This window comes from Rattus norvegicus, chromosome 9 (assembly GCF_021556685.1).
Source record: "Rattus norvegicus strain SHRSP/BbbUtx chromosome 9, alternate assembly SHRSP_T2T, whole genome shotgun sequence".
Classification (NCBI taxonomy): domain Eukaryota; kingdom Metazoa; phylum Chordata; class Mammalia; order Rodentia; family Muridae; genus Rattus; species Rattus norvegicus.
Window position 1 is genome coordinate 124,282,301 of NC_141542.1, and position 23,883 is coordinate 124,306,183.

General features: G+C 43.8%; 1 protein-coding gene across 51 annotated transcripts in view; it reads left to right on the forward strand.

Annotated features, from left to right (window-relative positions):
* Positions 1–23,883, forward strand: part of Epb41l3 (erythrocyte membrane protein band 4.1-like 3) — a 204,447-nt gene that overhangs the window by 147,219 nt on the left and 33,345 nt on the right. For all 51 annotated transcript variants that reach the window (XM_087564427.1, XM_087564438.1, XM_087564457.1 and 48 more), the window contains exons 4-9: positions 7,646–7,750; positions 9,240–9,282; positions 13,024–13,099; positions 15,561–15,779; positions 16,432–16,519; positions 20,583–20,735. In XM_087564427.1, the coding sequence (XP_087420553.1) occupies positions 7,646–7,750; positions 9,240–9,282; positions 13,024–13,099; positions 15,561–15,779; positions 16,432–16,519; positions 20,583–20,735 (684 nt within the window). The remainder of the gene's footprint in view (positions 1–7,645; positions 7,751–9,239; positions 9,283–13,023; positions 13,100–15,560; positions 15,780–16,431; positions 16,520–20,582; positions 20,736–23,883) is intronic.

Sequence of the window (23,883 nt, forward strand, 5' to 3'; positions counted from 1 at the left end):
GGACCAAGGGCTTCCCCTTCCCCTGGTGCCCCAACAAGGCCATCCTCTTCTACCTATGAGGTCAGAGTCCAGGGTCAGTCCATGTATAGTCTTTGGGTAGTGGCTTAGTCCCTGGAAGCTCTGGTTGGCTGGCATTGTTGTTATGGGGTTGCAGCCCCTTCAGCTCTTTCAGTCCTTCCTCTAATTCCTCCAACGGGGGTCCCGTTCTCAGTTCAGTGGTTTGCTGCTGGCATTCACCTCTGTATTTGACATGTTCTGGTTGTGTCTCTCAGGAGAGAGCTATATCCGGTTCCTGTCAGCCTGCACTTCTTAGCTTCATCCATCTTATCTAGTTTGGTGACTATACATTATATATATATGGCACAAGTGGGGCAGGCTCTGAATGGCCGTTTCTTCAGTCTCTGCTCCAGACTTTGCCTCCACATCCCCTCCTATGAATATTTTTGTTCCCCCTTTTAAGGAATGAAGCATCTGCATTTTGGTCATCCTTCTTGAGCTTCATGTGGTCTGTGGATTGCATCTTGGGTAATTTGAGCTTTTGGGCTGATATCCTCTTATCAGTGTGGAAACCATATGTGTTTTTCTATGATTGGGTTACCTCCCTCGTGTTGTCATTGTTGTCGTTTTCACCGTCATTGTTGTTGTAGTTGGCTTCATTATCGTTGTTGTCATTGCCATCTTTCTTGTTGACTTCGTCATTGTTGTTGTCATCATCTTCGTCATTGTCAACATCATTGTCATCACTGTTCTCACTGTTGTCAGTGTCATTGTCATTGTTTTTGTCATCGTCACTGTTGTTGTCATTTTTGTTGTTATCCTTTATGTTGTTCTCATTGTTGTCAGTGTCGTTTTCATGTTCATCGTTGTCATTGTCTTTGTTGTCATTGTTCTCACTGTCATCATTGTCGTTGCCTTCATCATCATTGTTATTTTCATTGTCATTGTCGTCTTTGTTGTTCTCACTGTTGTCATTGTCATTGTTGTCATTGTTCTCATTGTTGTTGTCATTGTCTTCATCACCATTGTTTTTATTGTCATTGTTGTTTGTTTTCACTGTTGTCATTGTCATTGTTGTCTTTATTGTTAATTGTTCTCACTGTTGTTGTTGTCGAGGTTGTTGTTCTCACTGTTGTTGTTCTCACTGTTGTCGTTGTTGTTCTTATTGTTGTTCTCACTGTTGTTGTCATTGTTCTCACTGTTGTTGTCATTGTTGTTCTTATTGTTCTCACTGTTGTTGTCGTTGTTGTTCTTATTGTTCTCACTGTTGTTGTCGTTGTTCTTATTGTTGTTCTCACTGTTGTTGTTCTCACTGTTGTTGTTGTTCTTATTGTTGTTCTCACTGTTGTTGTTGTTCTCACTGTTGTTGTCGTTGTTGTTCTTATTGTTGTTCTCACTGTTGTTGTAGTTGTTCTCACTGTTGTTGTTGTTCTTATTGTTGTTCTCACTGTTGTTGTTGTTCTCGCTGTTGTTGTCGTTGTTGTTCTTATTGTTGTTCTCACTGTTGTTGTAGTTGTTCTCACTGTTGTTGTTGTTATTGTCATTGTCTTCATCACCATTGTTTTTATTGTCATTGTCTTTGTTTTCACTGTTGTCATTGTCATTGTTGTCTTTATTGTTAATTGTTCTCACTGTTGTCGTTGTTGTTGTTCCATTTTCTGTGTGCTTGTGCACAGGTCTGTAAATGCACACTCTGATGACAAGCACATCTAATGTGGCTCCCAGTCGCATCACTGAGGATTAGGTGGTACTGGTCAGCCCCGTGCTCTCAAACAAACCCATTTCTCATTTCTGCCCTGATCAACCCGCTCTGATGCTTAGCTGCAGCCTGGTTCCTAAAGCAGAGGGTGATGTTTGACGTGTCAAACTTCTCTCATTTCAGGTTTAGTCTTTTTGGGAGAGCCTCCTTCACACCAGTCCCTCCTGTCGGTCTTGGGCTGAGACTGCATGCAACTTTGTGTCTCTCCTTTTGTACTATTTATGTAAACACGAATTAAGAAATTATTTCCAGGGGCTCCAAGGTGGACAAGTCACCCTGTTTGAGGGGGGCACCCCTGAGTGGAGTGGCTCCCCCTTTGCTCTTCTTTCTTCAGTCAGGGGTGGGGTTGTTCTGTCAGTCATTTCAGCCTGCCAGGAATGGTGCTTACGCTTCTGCTCAGGTAGGAAGGAGATCGCCACACTGATAATCTTGCCTGACAGCATTTGTCAGCTAGCAGGCACTGCGGTGAAAGCCTGTGCATGCTGGGCATGGAGCTCAGTGGTAGAACACTTGCCTGGTGACCAGGCATTCAGGGCACTTGGTTTTCATCCCCAGAACCCAGGCAAAAACAATGTGCATTTTAGATGTCTCCTTAAATTGCAGAACTCAGAAGCCGTGTAAGACATTTGTAACTTTCATGCACACATGTTGAGAATAGCTTCAAAGGCAAGTTAATCTTCTGTAGGATTTTGTCAGTGTTTTAGATGGTTATTTGTATCATTTCATTGAAGATTCTGGCTGGTTCATCCGTCATTTCTTGAGAACATTTTTTTTCTGAGAATGTTTGTTGGGAAGGGATGTTGTCAGATTTTAAGCATTAATGCAGGTAAGTCAGTTTTCTCATAACACAGAGTATTGATACAAGAGGCTTGAAATGTGCCCAAGTGGGCCTAAAGCGAATTTGAAAAAGTGAGTATTTTCTCACAGAAATTAAAGTTGCTTTAGAATCCTCCTGTTGGGGAATTTTAAAATTAGGAACCTAAGTAGGTGTGAACACAGGTATGCTCCTCTGGGACCAAAACAACTTCTTCCACAGAAGATACCATAGGAAATGCTGCATGTGAACAAGGAACTCCTTGAGAAAGTCAAAGATGACTTAACTCTCAAGGGACAAGCGTTAAAACTTAATCTTACCTGGTTAGGTAACTGATCCATTAATTTGGAATGAGTGAAAAAATGCATATGCACATACATACACACACATATATGTACATAGCTACATACAAAGATATATACATGTACATGTATGTATACATATATCTACATGTATACACATATAGACATGTGTATGTAAACATACATATAAACATGTAGACATGTATGTGCATGTATGTATATGTGCATGTTTGTATATGCACACATATGTATATGTGTACATGTGTGTATGTACATATGTTTATGTGTGTGCATGTATGTATATATATATGTATAAACATATACATGTACATATGTGTATATATGTATGTGTGTGCATGTGTATATATACATACATTTCCTCATTTGACTCAAAATATCCATTTATGTCCCTGTATTCTTTTATTTTTCTCGTGCTGTGATGATGTAGATAAGAACAGGTGACTCAGAAAGGGAAGATTTATTTTGGCTTACAGTTTGAGAGGAAGACAACATGGTGGCAAGAATGTAGGAGCACTGTCACACTGAGTCTGCGGTGAACAGGCAGAATGAGTGCCAATGCAGGACTCTACCCCTCCCCCATTTCACTCAGTCCAGACAATCAGGACATAGGATGGCACTGCCCATGTTCAGGGTGGGTCCTCTATCCTCACGTACGTCTCTCTGTAAATCCCTCACAGACATCTCCAGGTCTCCAAACTGATTCTAAATCCCATCGAGTTGGCATTAAGCAATCGCATGGCCCCCAGTCTAATGACAAGGAACCTTTATTTAATCATTTAATGAAAAGCATGTCTTTGAGAGCTATCACAGATAAATACAAATTCTCTAAAACTTCTCATCTGTTGGGCCTTAGTCGTGTATTTATTTACGAGTTGTGCTTCAAATGAGAAAAGCTCCCTATGGTTGGTACTTGAACACTTGGTCCCCTGGTGGTGTTTTAGGGGATGTTATGGAAACTTTAGTATGTGAAGCATGGTTGGAGGAAGTATTATCACTGGAGGCGGGCTTTGAGAACCTGTAGCCTCACCCCACCTCTAGTTGTCTTTCTGTTTCCGGTGTACAGACGAGATGTGGTCTCTCAGTTCCCTGCCCCTGCACCGCTGCGTCTCCAGCCATTATGGGCGCCAAGGTCCCTGGAACTATAAGCCAAAATAAAATTCTTCCTGAAGTTGCTTTTGACTGTGGTATTTCATCACAGCAGTGGAGAAGTAACAGATGTCAAGAAGTAGGAATAGTTGAGTAATCCACTCAAAAACAAAATCTGAGTTAGAAAAATCAAGACCTGTTCCTATCAGGAAGAGATTTCAGGGAGTGGAGCAGTCTCAATGTGGAAAACAAGTTTAAAGTCTTAGCTCTCACCACTAGCAGCTTCTTTGTTGCCAGAATGTGGGGCTGCCAGAGACCCAAGAGACAAGGAAAATTATTTTAAACCCAGTCAACCTCAGGAGGTGAGTTATAGCTTCACACCCGCCATAGCCCTACACCATCAAGTAGCCTCATGCCTGTCATGGCCCTACGGCAGCAGGAAAATGGAGAGGTGACAAACATTCTCGAACCTCTGAGTATCTGACACTTAGAGGTAGAGATGTCATTGTTTCTAGTCCATATTGTACATGTGTAGTAGATACACATGTAGTAAGTAGATACACATGTAGTAAGTAGATACACATGTAGTAGATACATGTGTAGTAAGTAGATACACGTGTAGTAGATACATTTGTAGTAAGAAGATGCACATGTAGTAAGTAGATACACATGTAGTAAGTACATACATGTGTAGTAGATACATGTGTAGTAAGAAGATGCACATGTAGTAAGTAGATACACGTGTAGTAGATGGACGTATAGTACATGCACATGTAGTAGGTAGATGCACTTGTAGTAGATGGATGGACAGATGGATGGATGTAGTAGTCACATGTATCAGAGATGGGTGTATAGTAGTTGTTCAGTAACTGGCTTAAAGGTTTTTAAGGCCAAGAAACGAGATATCATGGCTGTGAGGGAGGGACCACTATGAACAGAATATGTTCAAATTATAAAAAAAGGCAGACTACTACAGAGGGAACTAGGAGTCATTAATGTAAATCATTTCTGACAAACAGGAAATGACGAAGTCCTCAGGCTGTCTGTGTCCCTGCCAGGTCAAGGGGAGAACACTGGAAGTCATCTTCCTGAGTCGGTCACCCTGGTGGAAGAACCCGTGTTAACAGACAGACTTTACAGTGTTTCAGTCACAGTTCAGAAATGCTGTAGAATAAACCGCTTTTTCACATTTCTGAGTCGTGTGTTTTAGTTTGGCCAGCGAGTCGTTATTTTCTTACTCCGTGGAACACGCCATTGCTTTTGTAGCTTGCTATAATTTCCACATTACCTCCCCATCAGAATGTATCCCTTTCCTCAAACACTTAGGCTTTGGGAGGACTGAGTGACTAGCTTTCAGGATAATTACAAATGCACAGTTACCCGCTCCACTCACAGGTCTTTTCATGGTTATTATTTTGTCACGGACAGAGTTTACCAATTTTCTTTTATCTCACTGTTAATACATCAAATTTCAAAGATAAATATGCTTAGCATATTGCATATAAAATATCAATACCGCAGAGCAGGAAAGTAATTTAGCTTAATCGTTGGCAGTTACATTGCAGACTCCATGGCTGCGTTTAAAGGCCTTTGAAGCACTTGACGGAAATTGATGGACATTAGCACAATATTCCAGCTGATGGCCGTTTCCCCAGTGATTAATGCCCCCCCTTGCTAGATGACTGCTTGAGGATCCACGGTGCAGCACATCCGTTGGTGTCACTTATTCGTGTGACCTAACTGTAATCTTTAAACTTAGTGTTTTGCTACCTCCGTGTCGTCATGTTCGCCTTATTTCTTCTCAAGGGAGGTGAGAAAATTCGGACTACCATTACACAAGACCGAATGTCACAACGAAATTACAGAAATGAGCACAGCTAAGGGGGACATCACCTATAAGAAGTTGAGTGAAGATCGGAATAGAATGTGAAGGGATAAGACACAGAGCTAGCTCTCCCCAGACCCGGGGAGCTGTTGTGTCTGATCATTCTGAACATGGCTGTGTAAGTCCTGTGTGCTCTCTCCAGCTCTCAGACGGTTTGTGTTTCAGAGCGTTTGACACTGAGCATCAGGCTTTCTCCAGATACTTCTACGTAAGAGTCAGCCCCCAGTCACCCATTCTTCCTTGGTGACACCAGTAACATTTTGTTGTTGTTGTTGTTGTTGTTGTTGTTGTTGTATATTCATTTGTAGGATGAGGATCTCTTTGTGTGTGTGTGTGTGTGTGTGTGTGTGTGTGTGTGTGTGTGTGTGTGTTACCTAGCATCTTGAGAGCATAAAACTGCTAAGCCTGCTGGTGGTAGTTGTGTGTGTGTGTCAGTGTGCAGGTGTGTATGTGTAGGTATGTGTGTGTGCAGGTGTGTACAGATATGTGTGTACAGGTGTGTGTATACAGGTGTCTGAACAGGTGTGTGTGTATGTGTGTGTACAGGTGTCTGTACAGGTGTGTGTGTGTGTGTGTGTGTACAGGTGTCTGTACAGGTGTGTGTGTACAGGTGTCTGTACAGGTGTGTGTGTACAGGTGTCTGTACAGGTGTGTGTGTATACAGGTGTGTGTGTGCAGGTGTGTGTGTACAAGTGTGCACAGGTGTGTGTGTATACAGGTGTGTGTATGGGTGTATGTGTGTACAGGTGTGTGCAGGTGTGTGTATGCAGGTGTGTTTGTGTGTAGATGTGTGTGTGTGCAGGTGGGTGTCTGTAGGTGTGTGTGTACAGGTGTGTGTGTTGATGTGTATGTGTATATATACAGGTGTGTGTGTGCAGGGGTGTGGTGCATGGATGTTTGTGTATTTGTGTCATGTGTGGATGTACATAGGCATGACTCCGGGTTTCAGGGCCAGAGGTCAACCTCAGCCGTCTTTATCACTTTGCCCCTCATCTTCTGATAGAAGGAATACCAGTTATTTGTCTCATCGTGTGATGACAAGTTGGAAGGAAGGAGTGGTTCACTTTGACTCACAGATTGGGGCTACAGTTTCTTGTGGTGGAGAAAGCAGGGCATCGCGGCTTTGTTGTGGGGTGAATCTCTGGGAGGGGAAAAGGTTAATCAGGTGGGGGAGATAGCCATCAGCTGAACAATCGGATCGTGATAACTTCTGTTTCCACCTCGTGCTTCAGAGGCCTCTAACCACCGACTCGGAGTCTGCTCTGCCAACAGTGATTGTTCTATTTATTGTTCCCGAGCTGTAAATGCAGAGTGACGAGCGCTCACACCAAACTGGTTTCCTTTCTCTCTTGATTCATAGTTTAGAACCCCTGCCCGTGTAAAGGTGGGATGCATAGTAAATATGGGTCTTCCTGCGTCAACATCTCTACTTCATACATACCCTCACAGGTACACACAGAGGCTGACCTAATCTAGGTAAATCCAACCAGAAACGCCCTGAGGCTTATCTCCATGCTGTCTGCTCGGTGATGAGCTATGAGCATGAGCTCACACAGCCTCTCGCTGAGCCTGGAAGTCACTGAGTGGCCAGATAGAGAGCACTGGGCATCCCCCTGTCTCATCTGGCCCTGGTCTGGGGTCACAGACATGGGCCACTGAGACCGACACTCACCAACCCCTTCCAACAGTCTGCTTTCTATGCTTGGCCCTGTTGTGCTTTAGTCTCTTGGGAGATTTTCTGCATGTGTTGAATAGCTTCTTCTCTCTTCCCTCCTGTACAGAAGCGCTCCCGAGGACAAGTGCTGTTTGACAAAGTGTGCGAACATCTGAACTTGCTAGAAAAAGACTACTTCGGTCTCACGTATCGAGACGCAGAGAATCAGAAGGTGAGAGGTCAAAGACTGTGAACCATAAAGGCTGGTTGTGTGTTACTGTACAGAAGTGACGTGAAATCAAAGGGACATGCAGCTTTCTCTGTGTACAACCCCTGCCCCATGCGCATGCATCTTTGGGTCCCTAAATGTGACTTGTCTCCCTTTTCCTTCATGAAGAGAATCCTAGGCAACTTCCCGTATCCTTGAATTTTGAAACAGTAGGTCAGCGGCAGTTTTCATCTTCTAGATTTAATGCTGGGGAACCATTTGATCAAGGGCTTTTCCCCATAATACATCTCTCTTGATCTCATGGTAGCCAAATATTTAGATCCTATGTGGAAAACATATGTATACCCCCCAACTCTGTGAAGAAACTGTGGATGTGACATAAAAAATTAGAATGATATTTGCCAACTGGTAACCTATCCAGTGTTTGAGTACCTGTGTAGTGTGTGAGCACCTGTGTGGTGTGTGAGAACACCTGTGTGGTGTGTGTGAGCACCTGTGCAGTGTGAGCACCTGGGCAGTGTGTAAGCACCTGGGCAGTGTGTGTGAGCACTTGTGCAGTGTGTGAGAGCACCTGTGTGGTGTGTGAGAGCACCTGTGTGGTGTGTGAGGACCTGTGTGGTGTGTGAGAGCACCTGTGCAGTGTGTGAGCACCTGTGTGGTGTGTGAGGACCTGTGTGGTGTGTGAGAGCACCTGTGTGGTGTGTGAGGACCTGTGTGGTGTGTGAGAGCACCTGTGCAGTGTGTGAGGACCTGTGTGGTGTGTGAGAGCACCTGTGTGGTGTGTGTGAGCACCTGTGCAGTACGTGAGCACCTGTGCAGTGTGTGTGAGCACCTGTGCAGTGTGTGTGAGAACCTGTGTGGTGTGTGAGAGCACCTGTGTGGTATGTGAGAGCACCTGTGCAGTATGTGAGCACCTGTGCAGTATGTGAGCACCTGTGTAGAATGTGTGAGGACCTGTGCGATGTGTGTGAGCACCTGTGCAGTGTGAGCACCTGTGCAGTATGTGAGGACCTGTGCAGTGTGTGAGCACCTGTGCGGTGTGTGAGGACCTGTGCAGTATGTGAGCACCTGTGCAGTGTGTGAGCGCCTGTACCACGTGTGAGTAGGTGTTCGGTGTCTAGGATGATATCTCTACATGCTTATACTTGACTAAGTGCAGCAGTTCAGAGATTTATCCCATAACTAAGCAGGAAGCAAAGAGGGGCCCTGTTTCCATTGCGTGGACACTGAAAGCCAAGTGTGGAAGTTCCGTTCATACGGATCGTTTGTTTTTATTGCACACAAGTCAAGAATATTCCTACTGAAGTGACAGGCAAAATCTGATTTATTATTAAACATCTGGCTTTTCCCAGGAGAATTTTATCAGGCCCTGTAAATGCACGTGTCTCCTGATTTAGCATTTGTGCTCTCACAAGGCTTGTCTATGTCCAATCATTGCTCGATTTATCTCCTCTTTTTGATTCAAATTCATACTGTCCATTTCTTTTTTCAGAACTGGTTGGACCCTGCTAAGGAAATTAAAAAGCAGATTCGAAGTAAGTTCCTTCTAGTTCTTTTATGTGGCATGGCGGCGGTGTGTGGAAGGGGTGTTGCGTGGACTGGTAACCGACACCCAAGTGGCTCCTAAGAAGAAGAAAGGGCTCGGAGACCATTGCCAGGTGAAATGTGGTCTGACACATGGGTCTGGCTCCAGGAAGGCTTGTTTTTGTCCTCACAGCTCAGAAACTAAAATGGCTTTGACAGGTGACCTGCTTCTTGCCTGTACCCAGATGTGAAATACAATTTAATCAGGTTTTGCCGCACTTACCACTTAAGTATTTAAAGTTCCAAACTTAATTATTCATGTTAAAATGGTCACTAATGTACAGAGCCACGCTAAAATTAACTGTTTGGTGACTTTGAAAGGGGGTAGCAAACCAGTTAATCCGTTGTCCTTGGCAACCTTTCCTCTCTCCCTAAGGACAAGAGATGGACATTTCTGCTGGGCCTAGTGGCACATGTTTGTAAATCCCAGCTTTGAGGAGGCTAGGGCATGATGATCATGGGTTCAATACCCAGCCTGGGATACTAAGTAGGACTCCGTCTCAAAGAGACAGAGAGTCATGAACAACAAAAAAGTGTATGTCTCCTAATTGACAGAGACCATTCCATAAGCACAGCTCAGATCTGGGACAGAAGTAGCTAATGATATTAAGCAAGTTGCTAAGATCTAGTGTTCAGATGTAGATTAAAATGGAAGTGTTTTTCCACTTATTTGTCTTAGTGAAGATTGCATAAGGTCAACATCTTTACTAGCAAGACCCTACCCAACTGGTAGGATGAGATCTTTCAGAGACTGGAGACCAAGCTGGTGAACTCTTAAGTCTCGGATTCATGTAAATGCTGACACTGGACAGCTTGTTCTTAGGAAAGCACTCAGGGTCGTGTGTTTTATACACCCACACTAGAGCTTAAAAATCTTGCCTTCTACTATATAATGTGAATCGTATGGTATAGAATAAGGTAGTTTATGACCTGTAATAGCAATGTGATATACAGTGACTTGTGTTAGGAAAAGATGGTTAGATTTGAATATCTGACCAGTGTTGAAGATTAATAACCTTTTAATAAAAGGCAGCCCTTTGTTTATCAAAAGTTTATCATTTGAAATACTGCATGGTGCACACACAGTATTTACATCACTGTGTTGGGACTGCTTTCTCTTTCCCTCTAGGCCATCCTTGGAGCAGAGGCTGTCAGTCCTTTTACATGAGCCCCTCCTTCCTCACCATGTCTGTCTGTCTCTCTCTCTCTCTCTCTCTCTCTCTCTCTCTCTCTCTCTCCCTTCCTTCTTCCCTCCCACCCCCTCCTCTCCCTCGCTTTTCCTCTCTCCTAATTTCATTTTCTCGGTAATCTCTGGTTCAGTGTCTCATCTCCCTGGCTTTTGTTTGGGTCCATGATTGGCATGTAGATTGTGTCACTCTCTCCTTAAAATTTCCACTTGTTTGCAAATGCACTGAAAGACTTTGGAGTTGTTCCAGCATGAGCTTAAGAAGGTGACTCCTTTGTAATAGAGGTCATCACAGCCACCTCCCAAATTAGGATGCTTACTAAAACCAAAGGTTCAACACAATATTCCAAGGCTTAGGAATGGAAGCCTCCAGAATAAAGCTTAGAAACTTGGCATTTCTCAGAACACGTTTGGGCTCACTGTCGTCTACAAATCAATAAGTAGAATGAGGGTTTTGTGTTGAAAAGTCGCTTATACTCTCTGGTGATTGGTTTCCAACTCTGAGTTGTCAATGGAGCCAAGGCTTACTTGAAGTCCATGAAAATTACGAGGAGCAATCAATCTTCTTCCCATGAGTAATCCATTAGTTTGAATCCCACTTGCTTGGTGTAAAGCCAGCTCCTGATGTCACCTGACTATTGTTAGACACTGAAGGGGATCTGTTTTAGTGAGAACCGAGCTAGAATCAATAGGAACATAAAACAAAATAAGACAGGTTTCACAATAATAAAGATTCTTTTTGAAAGGGTAGGAAAAGGATCACCAAAAAATATATTTGAATGGCAGACATTTATGCATTATGATTCTTAAAGCCCGTGTTTCATTCGTGTCTTGAATATCTTGAAAATGGTATTGAGCACCCAGTAATGGCTGACTGGATGCTGTCGACTCTTTGGCATGTAGAACCTTAAGCAGGAGGTAGGTGGTGGTAGTTCTGAGAATAAACAAGGAGTCACAAGTGGAGCTGTGACCTTGGTGACAGAAATGTAGACACTGACAGAGCCAAGCATTGCCACCCCTGCAGGAGACGGAAGTGGGGAAACATATATGGTGGTGCTCCTTTGTCTGGGCTGTCTGAGAATGGCTTGTGGGGCACCTGGAGTTCCCAAAAGTCCTTCCACAGGCAGAGGAAGACAGTGTGAGAGGACTAGGTCACAGAAACACGGAATGAGCAAGCCCATGGCACAAATGTCAGTGCACCTTTGAGGAGCTTTGCAGATCCTTCCAGAGGAAATGCTAGAGAACCATTAGTGTACTCACTGACGGAGGGAAACAAGTTCGGTGTCACAGAGGAGGGATGCCCAGAATTTGACAGGTCACTGTATCTTAAAGCCAAGAGAAATGAGCAAGAGAAATAAGAGATTATGTCTAAAAACAAAGATACAGAAAAGGTCAAAGCGAGTGTGTCTCTGCTTCCTGTTTATGTTGACGGCAGTTGCTCCGTTACCGGAGCATGGAGTTCAGTGTGCCCAATAGCTTCTGACAGGAGCCAGCCTAAAGGAAAAACGGTTGGTTTTAGCTCCGTGGTCGCTTGACTCATTTACTCCCAGGGAGGGGGAGGTGGCAGGAGAAGGACTTACTTTTATAAGTGTCCCTCCTCTACCTCCCATGATGCTATGAATCTGTAAAGGGATTGATCCAGTCATGAAGTTGTAGCTGGCATAATCCAGTCACATCCCAGAGGCCCTGCCTAAGCACAGCTTCAGTGACGACCAAGCCTTCAACATGAGCTCCGAGGGAACATCTTAAATCCAAAAACTCAGTAAATCAAGGTGACACTTTAAGGGTAGCAGTGTACAGACGGGTCAGGGAATGGAGATGCCAACATCTGCTTGACACTTTTGCTTCTGGAGAAGACTTAAACGATGCCATGGGCCAAACATAGCCCAATGTATAAAAAGGCTGGTGTGAGGTGTGAGTGGGATTGGATGATGTCCCTCTGATGCATCCGGGTATCCACGAAAGTTCTCTTGGGTCAGAAAGGAATTCTCAGCAGCTACAGAGCAGCCCATTTATTGAAAGCAGTATTCACTACCACAGACCTTTCCCATAAAATAAATATATGTTTGCTCATACCTTGACATTTATCCTAATGGGATTTGGCTTGCAATAACAGAGTGGAAAGGCCCTAATAGACGTGAGTTCTGTTGGCGATTGGCATACATGCTACCGAGAAATTCATAGCAGTGGATCTAGCCAGTTCCAGCTCTCTGGTGCAAGGTCACCTCTGTGGTTTGCTTCCCTTCCCTTCAACAGAGGCAAATCCTTGATTATGAGAGAAAGGAGAAAATTTGGTCACTTTCCTTGTTTCCTAAAGGGGCCAGTAAATGACTTGATTGGGGTCAAGGTTTAAAATTAAATTATCTATGGAGTCCGGATAACAGTGGTCCAAAGGTACCTGATGTTACTGCCCTGCGTCGTCGGGGCACTACGAGCTTTGACTTAAAATCACACGTAGATGGTAGTTCCCTAAGGATTTCTTCTGATTTCTGCCCTATCCCTGCAGGTGGTGCTTGGCATTTTTCATTTAATGTGAAGTTTTACCCACCAGACCCTGCCCAGCTATCAGAAGATATCACCAGGTATTTGAAAGTTGGCTGTGGGAACAGTAGCATGCTGGGAGAGCCATGCCTGTCTTGGGTGTGCTAAGAAAGAGCGTCTGTGGTAGCCTGACAGTCACTGCCTCGCACAGGGCAAAGGAAAGGCAACCAAATGAGCTCAAACGTGGGTTCCCACCACTGTATCCCCCAGTGAGAGGCTGATATGTCCGTCTGTCTGGACTTCGGGGAAACGTGCAAAACGGAGATAGCCACCCACCCTGCATGGGATCCAGCCATACATGATATAGCGGCAACACTGAGGGATCCTGCTTTAAGCTTAAATTACAAATGTCTTTACATGCTTCTCTCTGTGTTACCAACCTGAAAGTTCACAGCCCAACGGAGGGAGAGATTAGGAGGGAGGAGAAGACACGAATCAGTGAAAGAGTTGGGAATATATAATATAGTATCTGGGAAGATATTAAGAAATGGGTCTAACAGACAAATATTCCCGATTGGTGGCTGAGCTTAGAGAACGAAAGGGGGTTCCCTTTACAAAAATCATACCGTGTAACTTAGTCCGTTCTTGCTCCCTTCCCCAAACCCCAGAGACTGTGGTTGACAAACAGAAATTTACTTGATACATTCTGGAGCCTACGAGTTCAAGACAAGTTTGCTAGTGGTAGTCTTTATGGTGAGGGTCTGCTTCCTAGTCGCAGACCACTGACTTGTTACTGTGCCCTCCCTGGGGAGACTTCCTGTAGCTTGTTTTAAAGGCACCAATCGCATTTATGAAGCTCCTCCCTCCGAATCTAACCACCCCTGGAAGCCCCACCCAGCTCATCACGTGGGATTGGACTAGCCTTTCAGCGTTTGGATCTCGGGGCAGACACTAAGACGTGGGCATTCCGGACCGTTGTTCTCAGTCTGCATGTCTCAGTTGATGTTTCCACACTGTGATTTCAATTTCCCATCCCTTGCCATGCATAGTGGTGAGGCTATGACCAAGATGACTTGGTCCCGTGTGCACACGATTTTCTGTGTAAGCCTCATACTCTTTTTTTTGGAAGGTTTTTCAAAGAAAAGAAATTTCTCAAAACAGTGCCCCTCCACTTGCTGCATTGGAAGACAATTTTATCAAAATTCTTGAAAAGAGTAGTGATCAGTTCCAGGGATATCTTTTATGTTTGTAACGAATTAGAGAAAATGTGTGCTTTGTCTTTTATAAAGACGCTTCTGCTCAGGACTGAGCGCTTAGTTAAGACTGATTTGTGCTTATAGACCCTAAATATTCTTGGACTTATCAATTAATGCACAGCTCCCGCCTTCTGGTGTAGAATCCTTAGAACCGTGGGATGTGTAAGAATTCTAATATCTGAGTTACACAGACTTTGCATCTGTCTGTGGCCAAACTTACTGCAGACTTCTCTCACATAGATGACTATATAACCATTAAAGCTTGTTACTGTCACCTGTGGGGAGGTTATCTGTCAATCTTTTTATTATTTCATGTTTTCTATCTATGAATCTCACATAAACAAAAAACAGATCGGCCACTAATGCAGTTGCTTTACGACATCATGGCAGAATTATATGAAAAACAGGGGGGTTATATCTCTTCCTTTTAAAACTGTTTGCCTATGATGACAATGTTCCCAGATTTCAAGGTAGGAGACTTTTATAGAATTTGTGTCAGCAAGATTCCAGGAAGACATCATACTAGAGAGAGCGATATAAAAGAGTAGAAATTGCTGGTTTTTAGAAAACCAGGGTTAGGTAGAGCTCCTAACCCTCAGCTGTTGGGTTATCTCGGGTTGGCTTGGTTGAATTACAAGTCCTGTTGTCTAGACTTCAGGAGGATAAGCCCTCCCGGAAGGCTGCCTGGCTCTGGTGATTTTACATAAGAACATCCTTTGTTTTTTTTTTTTTATTGGATTTTTTTAAATTTACATTTCAAATGTTATCTCCTTTCCCAATTTTCCCTCCAGAAACCTCCTATCCCATCTCCCTTCCCCCTGATTCTATAAGGGTGTCCACCCATCCACCCACCTCCCTGCCCTGGGGCATCGAGCCTTGACAGGACCAAGGGTATCTCCTCGAATTGATGCCAGACAAGGCCATCCTCAACTCACCCCAACTGCTGATGGAAATACTAGGAAAATACATCTTTAAATGTCTTTCACTCTGAGCTTGGTTGATTAAGCCTTGTTTTATTATGAAAAGGTCCTGCTTGTAAGTTCTCTAAATACCATTCATAACCCACTCGCTTCTCCTTACATAGATTGATTGATTATAGTTGACATTGTTAAAAGAGTGTGCAGATGTACCCTTACAGAGTTAACTGGCCTGGGAGAAATTGTTTATGAATACTAAGTCTGATTCCTTGGTAATCTCATGCACGAATATGGTGTTTGTAGAACCGTGTTCTCCCTGAATGGCCCCTTCCGCATCTTTCAGCGCGCAGTAACGCTAGCTTTCTCTTTGTTCTTCTGGCCCCTGGAAGGTACTACCTCTGCTTGCAGCTGCGAGATGATATTGTGTCTGGACGCCTACCCTGTTCCTTCGTGACCCTCGCCCTGCTGGGCTCCTACACAGTGCAGTCAGAGCTTGGGGACTATGATCCTGATGAATGTGGAAATGACTACATTAGCGAGTTCCGCTTTGCGCCAAACCACACGAAAGAACTGGAGGATAAAGTGATCGAGCTGCACAAGAGCCACAGGTCGGTACCGAGAGCCCTTGTGCGCTCATTGTGGGCTTTGCGGTGGGAGGGTCTAAGGGAGGGGCGGAGCCTACACGTGCTTAAAATGGTGGCCTAGGTAAACTCGCTCTCAAAGTAGCCAGGCATTTTTTTTTTTAATGTTCCTACAAAGCTGTATGTCTCAAGATTATTTTCCCACGCTTTTGCTAAGTATCTGTTACTCACAATGGTTGGGAGCAGAGGTGTTTCAGATTTCAGATGTTTTCAGACTATGGACATATGGCATAGTAACTATGTTTGGGATGAGATGAGAATCTAAATAGGAAATCCCAGTTATGTTTAATAAACACCTGACGTGCGTGACCTCCAGGTGACCTTATACAGTATTTTTTTGGAATGCCTCAAACCATCATCTCAATACTTTAAAAGATTGGGATTTTTAGAGCATTTCAGCTTTGGAATTTTGAATTAGGGATGCTCAAACTTGAATGTGCTGGTTTCCCAGTGGAGGCCTTTGTACCAGATTAGGAGGGAACTAAGTGAGAGATCTTTCAGGCCTCCCAGGTAAAGGGAAGCAGCAGACAGACGGGCCTGCAGGAGCGGGCCAGTTGCTTTTCCATTTTCAATTCTAGTTGATTGGAAAAGATGTAACACTTAAATTTTTCCTGACCAGAGGAATGACGCCAGCCGAGGCAGAGATGCACTTCCTGGAGAATGCCAAAAAGCTCTCCATGTATGGGGTAGACTTACACCACGCAAAGGTAGGTGCTTGTGACTCACTTCATGGAAACGAATATTTCTGTGCTTCAAACCTGTGGGCTTTTGAACTCTATTCCATGTTAAAACAAACAAACAAACAAACAAACAAAACAGTGTTCATCTTTATAGGGAGGTAGGCACACTTCCTGGCTCAGACATACATTCATGGGAACCAGGCCTAGGTGAAGTCTCTGTTTCCTGTTGATTCACAGTACTTGCCCTTGACCTAGGAGCCCTAACTCTCCCTGCCTCCCTGATATAAACCTATCTCTCACTCTCCGCTGACATGTGACCTTTGTGCCCCCTACCCCGTCTCACCCCCCCGTCCTTAAACATACCCTCCTTATCTGAACAGTCCTGCTCCTGTCTGTCTGTCTGACGTTGTCCAAAGCCACGCACGTTCATCTGTTATGTGTTGTGCACTGTTTCTAACTCTCCCGTTTTGAACCCACCAAACCACTCAGTGAGTTTGTGTTTAATTTAAAGAATCCTGTCTCTGAAGTTTAACTACTCTGACCCATATAACAGTGCTTTGAAATGAGATTTCTTTAAAAGTACAGCAACTTAGGGGGTAGCCATTCAGGGTAAGGACTGCCTTCCCAACTAGTAAGGGACGTAGTTATTAGTAATGTTTGAAGTGCATCTGGGAAGGAAGAAGTTGGAATTAAGTCGCAGGAGCGTTTTGATCGTTCAAGGACATAGAACAGTTTTGACCCCTTGTGATGGTTTTTCTAGAATTATCCTCCTCAGCATTGCCAGACTGAGTACATGACTGCAAGTCTACTATTTAGACAACTGGGAGCAAACATGCTGTGAAAATATAAGAAGCACTTTTAAAAGCTCCTATCGACAAAATACGTGAACTTGGTTGGGACTCTAGAGACGGAATCTCTTTTGACCTTTTCAAAGGGTTGGTCCTTAACAATACTGGGTAGTTCCATCTGCCTGAGGCTCACAAGATAATATCCATCTTATAAAGGAACAAGGATTTGACCTCTGTTAGATGTCCCCAGCTACAGTCTAGAACTCAAAAGAATGTGTGATTACAGCTTCTAAGGAAGCAAAGTCTTTTTCACTGTCCATCCTGAAGCCTAGGGATAAAGAGATTCCAGGTGGCCAAGGTCAAGCAAATCTCACAACCATGATAAACAAAGAGAATGAGGTCTCTGCTCTGTAAGTGCTGTGGATAATAAACTTTTCTCTGTCCTTGGGGGCATCTCTCTATGACGACATTCACATGCCTACTGTGCTGGCTGTGTAGACAGAGTTGGGGTGTGTCAGCCTGTTCTGGGGGAGCTCTTGGGAAACAAGGCAAGTCTACTGTGAGATTAGACAGGAAAATGGTAGGCATCTGGTTTGATGGGTAATGTCTGTGTGGTTTGATGGGTGATGTCTGTGTGGTTTGATGGGTGATGTCTGTTTGATTTGATGGGTTATGCCAGGCGGATGCTAATATGCTACATGCCCAATCTCCTTGCTGTGTGTGTGTGTGTGTGTATGTGTGTGTGTGTGTGTGTATGTGTAAGTGTGTGTGTGTGTGGGGGGGGGTGATGTCAGCTGCATGGTCCTTTTTTGCTTGTTTTTGGTGTTTTGTTTTGTCTTTTCTGCTATGCCAGGTATATATCTGGGTAGTGCTTTCAAAATAAAACTAAAGACATCCAGTGAAACTTTATTTTAAATCTTCATGTTTTCTCCAGTTGGCTAAAAGGTGAAGAAACGAGCATGGCAAGATAATCTGAGTGAATGCAGCAAGTTTTGCTTTACCTCACACACCGTGATCCTTTCACTACCTAGAAATAAAGATTAGTGCATCCTTTAGGGAAGTGCAGCACCGGATGGGTCATTGCTACCAGGAAATCAAACCACTTAACATAGCAGTAGCCACTGAACTTAAATAGATGGCTGCTTTTTGTTTAATAATATGATTTGAAATTATGCCAATTAAGAAGAATGAGTTATGGAAGTGGAATGCATCCTGTTACAGGATTTTTATCTGAATATTAAGTATAACAAACGATTCGGTTGTAGACTTCACTTTCTCGTGAAGCCGTGCTCCATCGTTTCAAGAAGGAAATTAAACTGATTAAATTAGTGCTAATCTCCGGTCATCAGTGAGATGCTTCTCTTATGTGGATGGCATCAGTGAGATGCTTCTCTTATGTGGATGGCACGTGTGTCTTTAAGCTCCAGATTCATTTAAACATTCCAGATTGCCACCTTGGACCCCATAAGAAATACCTGTATTTGAGAATGGTCTTGTGTTTGGAAAACCGACCCTAAATAATTTGTTTTCTCTTAGGAAATCTGTATGTGCTTGTTTAATCCCTTAATATCTGTCTTACTAGGTTTTGTCAAATTTTTTTATTTGATGTAAGTTTATAAAGTGTGTGTGTGTGTGTGTGTGTGGTATGTGTGTGTATATATGTGTGTATGTGTCTATGTGTGTGTGTATGTGTGTGGTGTGTGTATATGTGTATGTGTGCATTTGTGTATATATATGTGTGTGTGTATGTGTGTGTACATGTGTGTGCAGTATGTGTGTATATGTGTGTGTGCATATGTGTGTTTGTGTGTGTGTGTATGTGTGTGTGCATGCGCGCATGTGTGTGTATTCCTCTCAGGTGCCCTATGATTGAAATATTGAAGGACAGTAATAGTTCAGTAGTGGAGAGAAAGACTGCATATGTTGGTAAACACTGTGAGCATTGCAGTGACAGAGGCAGGAAGATTGAGCATGTATAAGACCACCAGAGCCACGTAGCAAGACCTCAGACAATCAAGTCCAAGTCTGTTGTTCAAAGCAAAGATCCAAGTTAATTCCTTGTTGCTGCCAGAAATCATAAAGAAATGAATTAAAATCAATTAAGTTGATAACAGAACCCATTGCCTTCACCAGGACAGGCAGACCCACCTCAGGTCTGTCTACAGAGCCAGTGCAGTAGGTATATGAATGCCGTCACAGGGAGATGCCTCCAAGAAGAACGATGAAAACTTTACTGCCTGAGATCCTTGAGATTGGCTCAAGGGGTAGCCCCTGGCAGAATTTTGACAGAAATATCTTTTGCTCGTATGCAGTTAATGAGCTACAGACTCCATAGTTCCATTGTTTTATTCACCTTTGCTTCTAACAAACATGTTGATTGATACATGCTGGACGGACCCAACACTGGCCAGTTACAGAGGCAAGACCCTTCCTTTTTGCTTATGGCGAGGGTCTTGGGGTTAGTAACTCCTACCACATAGGAGAATGAGGTGCCCATGTCTGGCTCTTCTGTTCTTCCCTCTTTACCTATCTGGTGCTGCACAGTGACTCCAAGATGGCAGGCCCGTGACAGCTAGCAGAGACCTCCCTGTCACTTCCTGGGTGGGCTGGACCTGCTTGTGAAGTTTCCTGTCCTCTGCTTCCAGAGCTGTTGGGGCATTGCCCCTTACATACATTGTGATGTTGTCCTGTCTTATCCTTCACAAGCCACAGCAGAGTCCATTTTACAGACTTCCATGCATAAAACATTCCAAGGCGGGACAGATGTCACAATGATACCTTGTAAACAAGGTGACTGGGCCACTCTACACCTCAGAATTTCATTATAAAGACTATGGATGTGTGTGCATGTGTGTGCATGTGTGTGTGTGTATGTGTGTGCATGTGTATGCGTGTGTGCATGTGTGTGTATGTGTGTGCATGTGTGTGTATTGTGTGCTTGTGCATGCTTGTGCATGTGTGTCTCTGTGTGTGTGCCTGCTTGTGCGTGCTTGTGCATATGTGTATGTCTGCACACACACACAAACACACACACACACACACACATGTATTGCACACTCTGTATGCAGTATTAGTGCTGTAAGTCTGAGGATACTCGGGGAATTGATTTAACTTTTCCAGCCCTCCACAGTGAAAAATATCATCATTAAAATGCTATTATGTGGTAGTGGTGCTTGACAAACTGCAACAGTATTTTTTGTATTTAAATTAGTCAATTATACCTTCTGTCATGGAGTCCTAAATAATCTCGTACCTGCAAGAAAATGGAAATGAGTGAGAACCTGCCCCGTTATTTCTTCCAGGATTCGGAAGGCGTGGAGATCATGTTAGGGGTCTGTGCCAGCGGCCTGTTGATCTATCGTGACCGGCTTCGAATAAACAGATTTGCTTGGCCCAAGGTCCTAAAAATTTCTTATAAACGGAACAACTTTTACATTAAAATCCGGCCAGGAGAGGTAAGTAGTCCATATCTCCATAAGCTCTTGGAAGGAAGATTCCCAAGTGCAAGCAGAAATATAAACCATGTGTTGGGGAATTGCAAGCACTGTGGGACACGGGGAATTTTCACGTCTAAATGCCTCTGAGAATTCATTGTAGGTTTCTCCAGGAAATGGTAACAACATGTTCTCTTCTTTATTAGGCTAGTCCAGTGTTTTGTTTTGTTTTGTTTTGTTTTGTTGTTTTAAACCAATGGCATACATTGACTGAAAGGACCTTTAAAGTTATATTTTAATGTAGAATCGAGATGCCTCAAACTGTGGTGAATATCTCTCTTCCCTGGTGTCTTGTCGTCGTGTTCTCCTGTTAATCTGGGTGTTCTTCACACCAGTAACTTAAAGATACATGCTCTAAGGTCTAAGGAGTGGAGTTCTGAATGCCAATTATTATCTATTTTATTCATTCGTTAGAGAAACCAGTAAAAGAATAAGAATTGTTAATACTCTTTAAGCCACAGTCTACCCAATGAACTTCCATCATCCTTGACGATCTGTGCACAGCGAGCTGTGAATGCCAGCTGTCCCCCCCCCTTAGGAGAAAATTAACAAGTACCTCTAATTTCTAACAGGTGGGATTTAATATATTAAAGGCTCTCAAGCCTCAAAGATCCCTGCCCTTTTGTATCTCTGAACATTTTCTGGCATAATCTCTCTGAGGCTTTCATCCCTCCACTGAAGCCTCTTAGTGGAAAATCATTTCTCAAAATGAAAGTGTAAGGCTGGAGAGACGGGCTCTGTAGTTAAGTGCACTCGCTCGTTGCTCTTGCAGAGGACCAGATAGATTCTATCACCAGCACCCACACAGTGGCTCACAAACATCTGTAGCCCCATTTCCAGAGGATACAATGCCCTCTTCCAGACGTTTCCTCGGGCACAAAGCATGCAGGCAAAACATTTATATACATACACACACACACACACACACATATATCTTTAGAAAGTTGAAAATTAAATTAAAATATACAGCAAGGATCAAATGCAATATGAATTTAAAGCAATAATTATCGATAATGGTGTAATACGTAAGCCTTCCACGTGATTGCACCTGAAGTTGTGGTGTTTTTAAACTTAATGCACCTGCACTCACTTGAACTCAGTGAAAACCTAGGTGAGCAGCAGCTTCTTCCCAGCCAGGGTCGAGCATGAGAGACAGACAGACGTTACCTGCTCTTTCACTTAAGGCGTTTTCCATTTGCCTTCTGTTGAGCAGAGGAACAGTGGGAGCTGAGGCTGTAACACCACGCTGCACACGACGTGGCGTTCTGTAGATGTGGAGCAAGAAGTGTTGGGGGAGGTCGAGGGGAGAGTTGGTGACATGAGCTGACCGGACAGCCATGAGTCATGGAGGCTTAAATAAGGGCATAATGTCCAGGAGGAATACTTTGCTTTTGTAAATTTCATAACAAAATCCCAACTCTAATGAGACAATGCTAAGACCCAATTGGCTCAGAGGCTGTGAGGGAAGATTGGACAGAACAGGCTTGCGAGAGGGTTCCAGGCAGAACTGGTAAGCTCTGGAGCAGGATTGGGATGGGAATAAAGGGAGAAGCTTCTAAAAGAGTCATTTCCCATGACTCTTCTATTCCCATGAGCGGCATTGGCAGACATGATCTTAACCGTGAGGAAAGAGTTGGCAAAATTTTTCAGAAAATGATACTGAAATTCTCTTCACGCGGATCTACTCCCAGCTCTTTGGGGTCTCTTAGTTATTAACACTTTGACGTCTGTTTTGATGTTGAGTTTTAAGGATCACAATGGAGAAATAAAGTCAGGAGACATCATGAAATAAAAAACACAAAAACCGCTCAGTCACTTGAGAAGCTTGGCAGAGTGAAGGCAGACTTTAAGGGTTCATTCTTGCATGGTAGACAATAATGAGTCACCAGCTGTATACAACTTATCGAAGGCCTTAGGCATGGCATAAATTGAACAGGAAAAAAAAAAGAAGGGTTCAAAAGGAGGCCTTAATAAAAACAGTGTGTGGATGTGTGTTAGTTAGGGTTTTACTGCTGCGAACAGACACCATGGCCAAGGCAACTCTTAGAAGGACAACAGTTAATTGGGGCCGGCTTACAGGATCAGAGGTTCAGTCCATTGTCATCAAGGCAGGAACATGGCAGCATCCTGGCAGGCATGGTGCAGGAGGAGCTGAGAGTTCTACATCTCCACCTGAAGGCAGCTAGGAGAAGACTGACTTCCAGGCAGCTAGGATGAGTCTTAAAGCTCACACCCACAGTGACACATCTACTCCAACAAGGCCACACCTCCTAATAGTGCCACTCCCTGGTCCAATCATATACAAACCATCATAGGGTGCCTTAAAGAGAGGACAGATGGAGAAGCAACATATGGAGGAGCTGACAGCCACAGACAACAAGGGACTAATCTCCACATGAGTCTCTGTGTCAAATGATTCACTAGTGGTGTTGTGGACTACACAGAGGACGTGCAGAATGGGAACCAGGGAAAAGTGTTCAATGACCATGTAAGAGTTCAGAGGCTTGAGGGTCAGTGAGTGGTCAGCTCTTGGGGGTGACAGACAGTATCCTAAGGTATGACAGACAACAGTGAATAAGGCTTTGGGGTGTGTCAGAAGCAGGCGCATAGAAATGTGCACCCTTTATTACTCCCATTTGAGTTAATTACCCATGGCATACAAGCTCTGCGGACACAAACCAGAGTGGGAAGCCTCTCTGTTCCCACCAACGAGCCGCTAGAGTTGGAGAGAAGGATGGGGGTGCGTCCAAAGGGTTACAGGGGCAGCTGAGTTAGAAAGAAAATAGCTATCAGACCCATCTGCACTTGGATAGGAGGAAGGGCTCCAGTGTTCTGTAGCTCAGTCTGTAAATAGAGTTGACAGGGAATACATTTCAAAACACCTAGTAGGGACGATTTCGAATATCCCCAGCATTAAATCATGAGCCCGTTTCAGGAGATGAGTATCCCAAACGACCCCTAATTTTTTTGATACTCCAAAAATATGGACAGTTACTGTATGACCATAAATGTTTTTGAGATTTTCTTAAAAAGAGAAGAGCAATTTCTCCTGGTCTTGCATGGAGAATGGGCCAGCTCTCAACACCCCCTGGCCTGGGTGTTCTGCTCT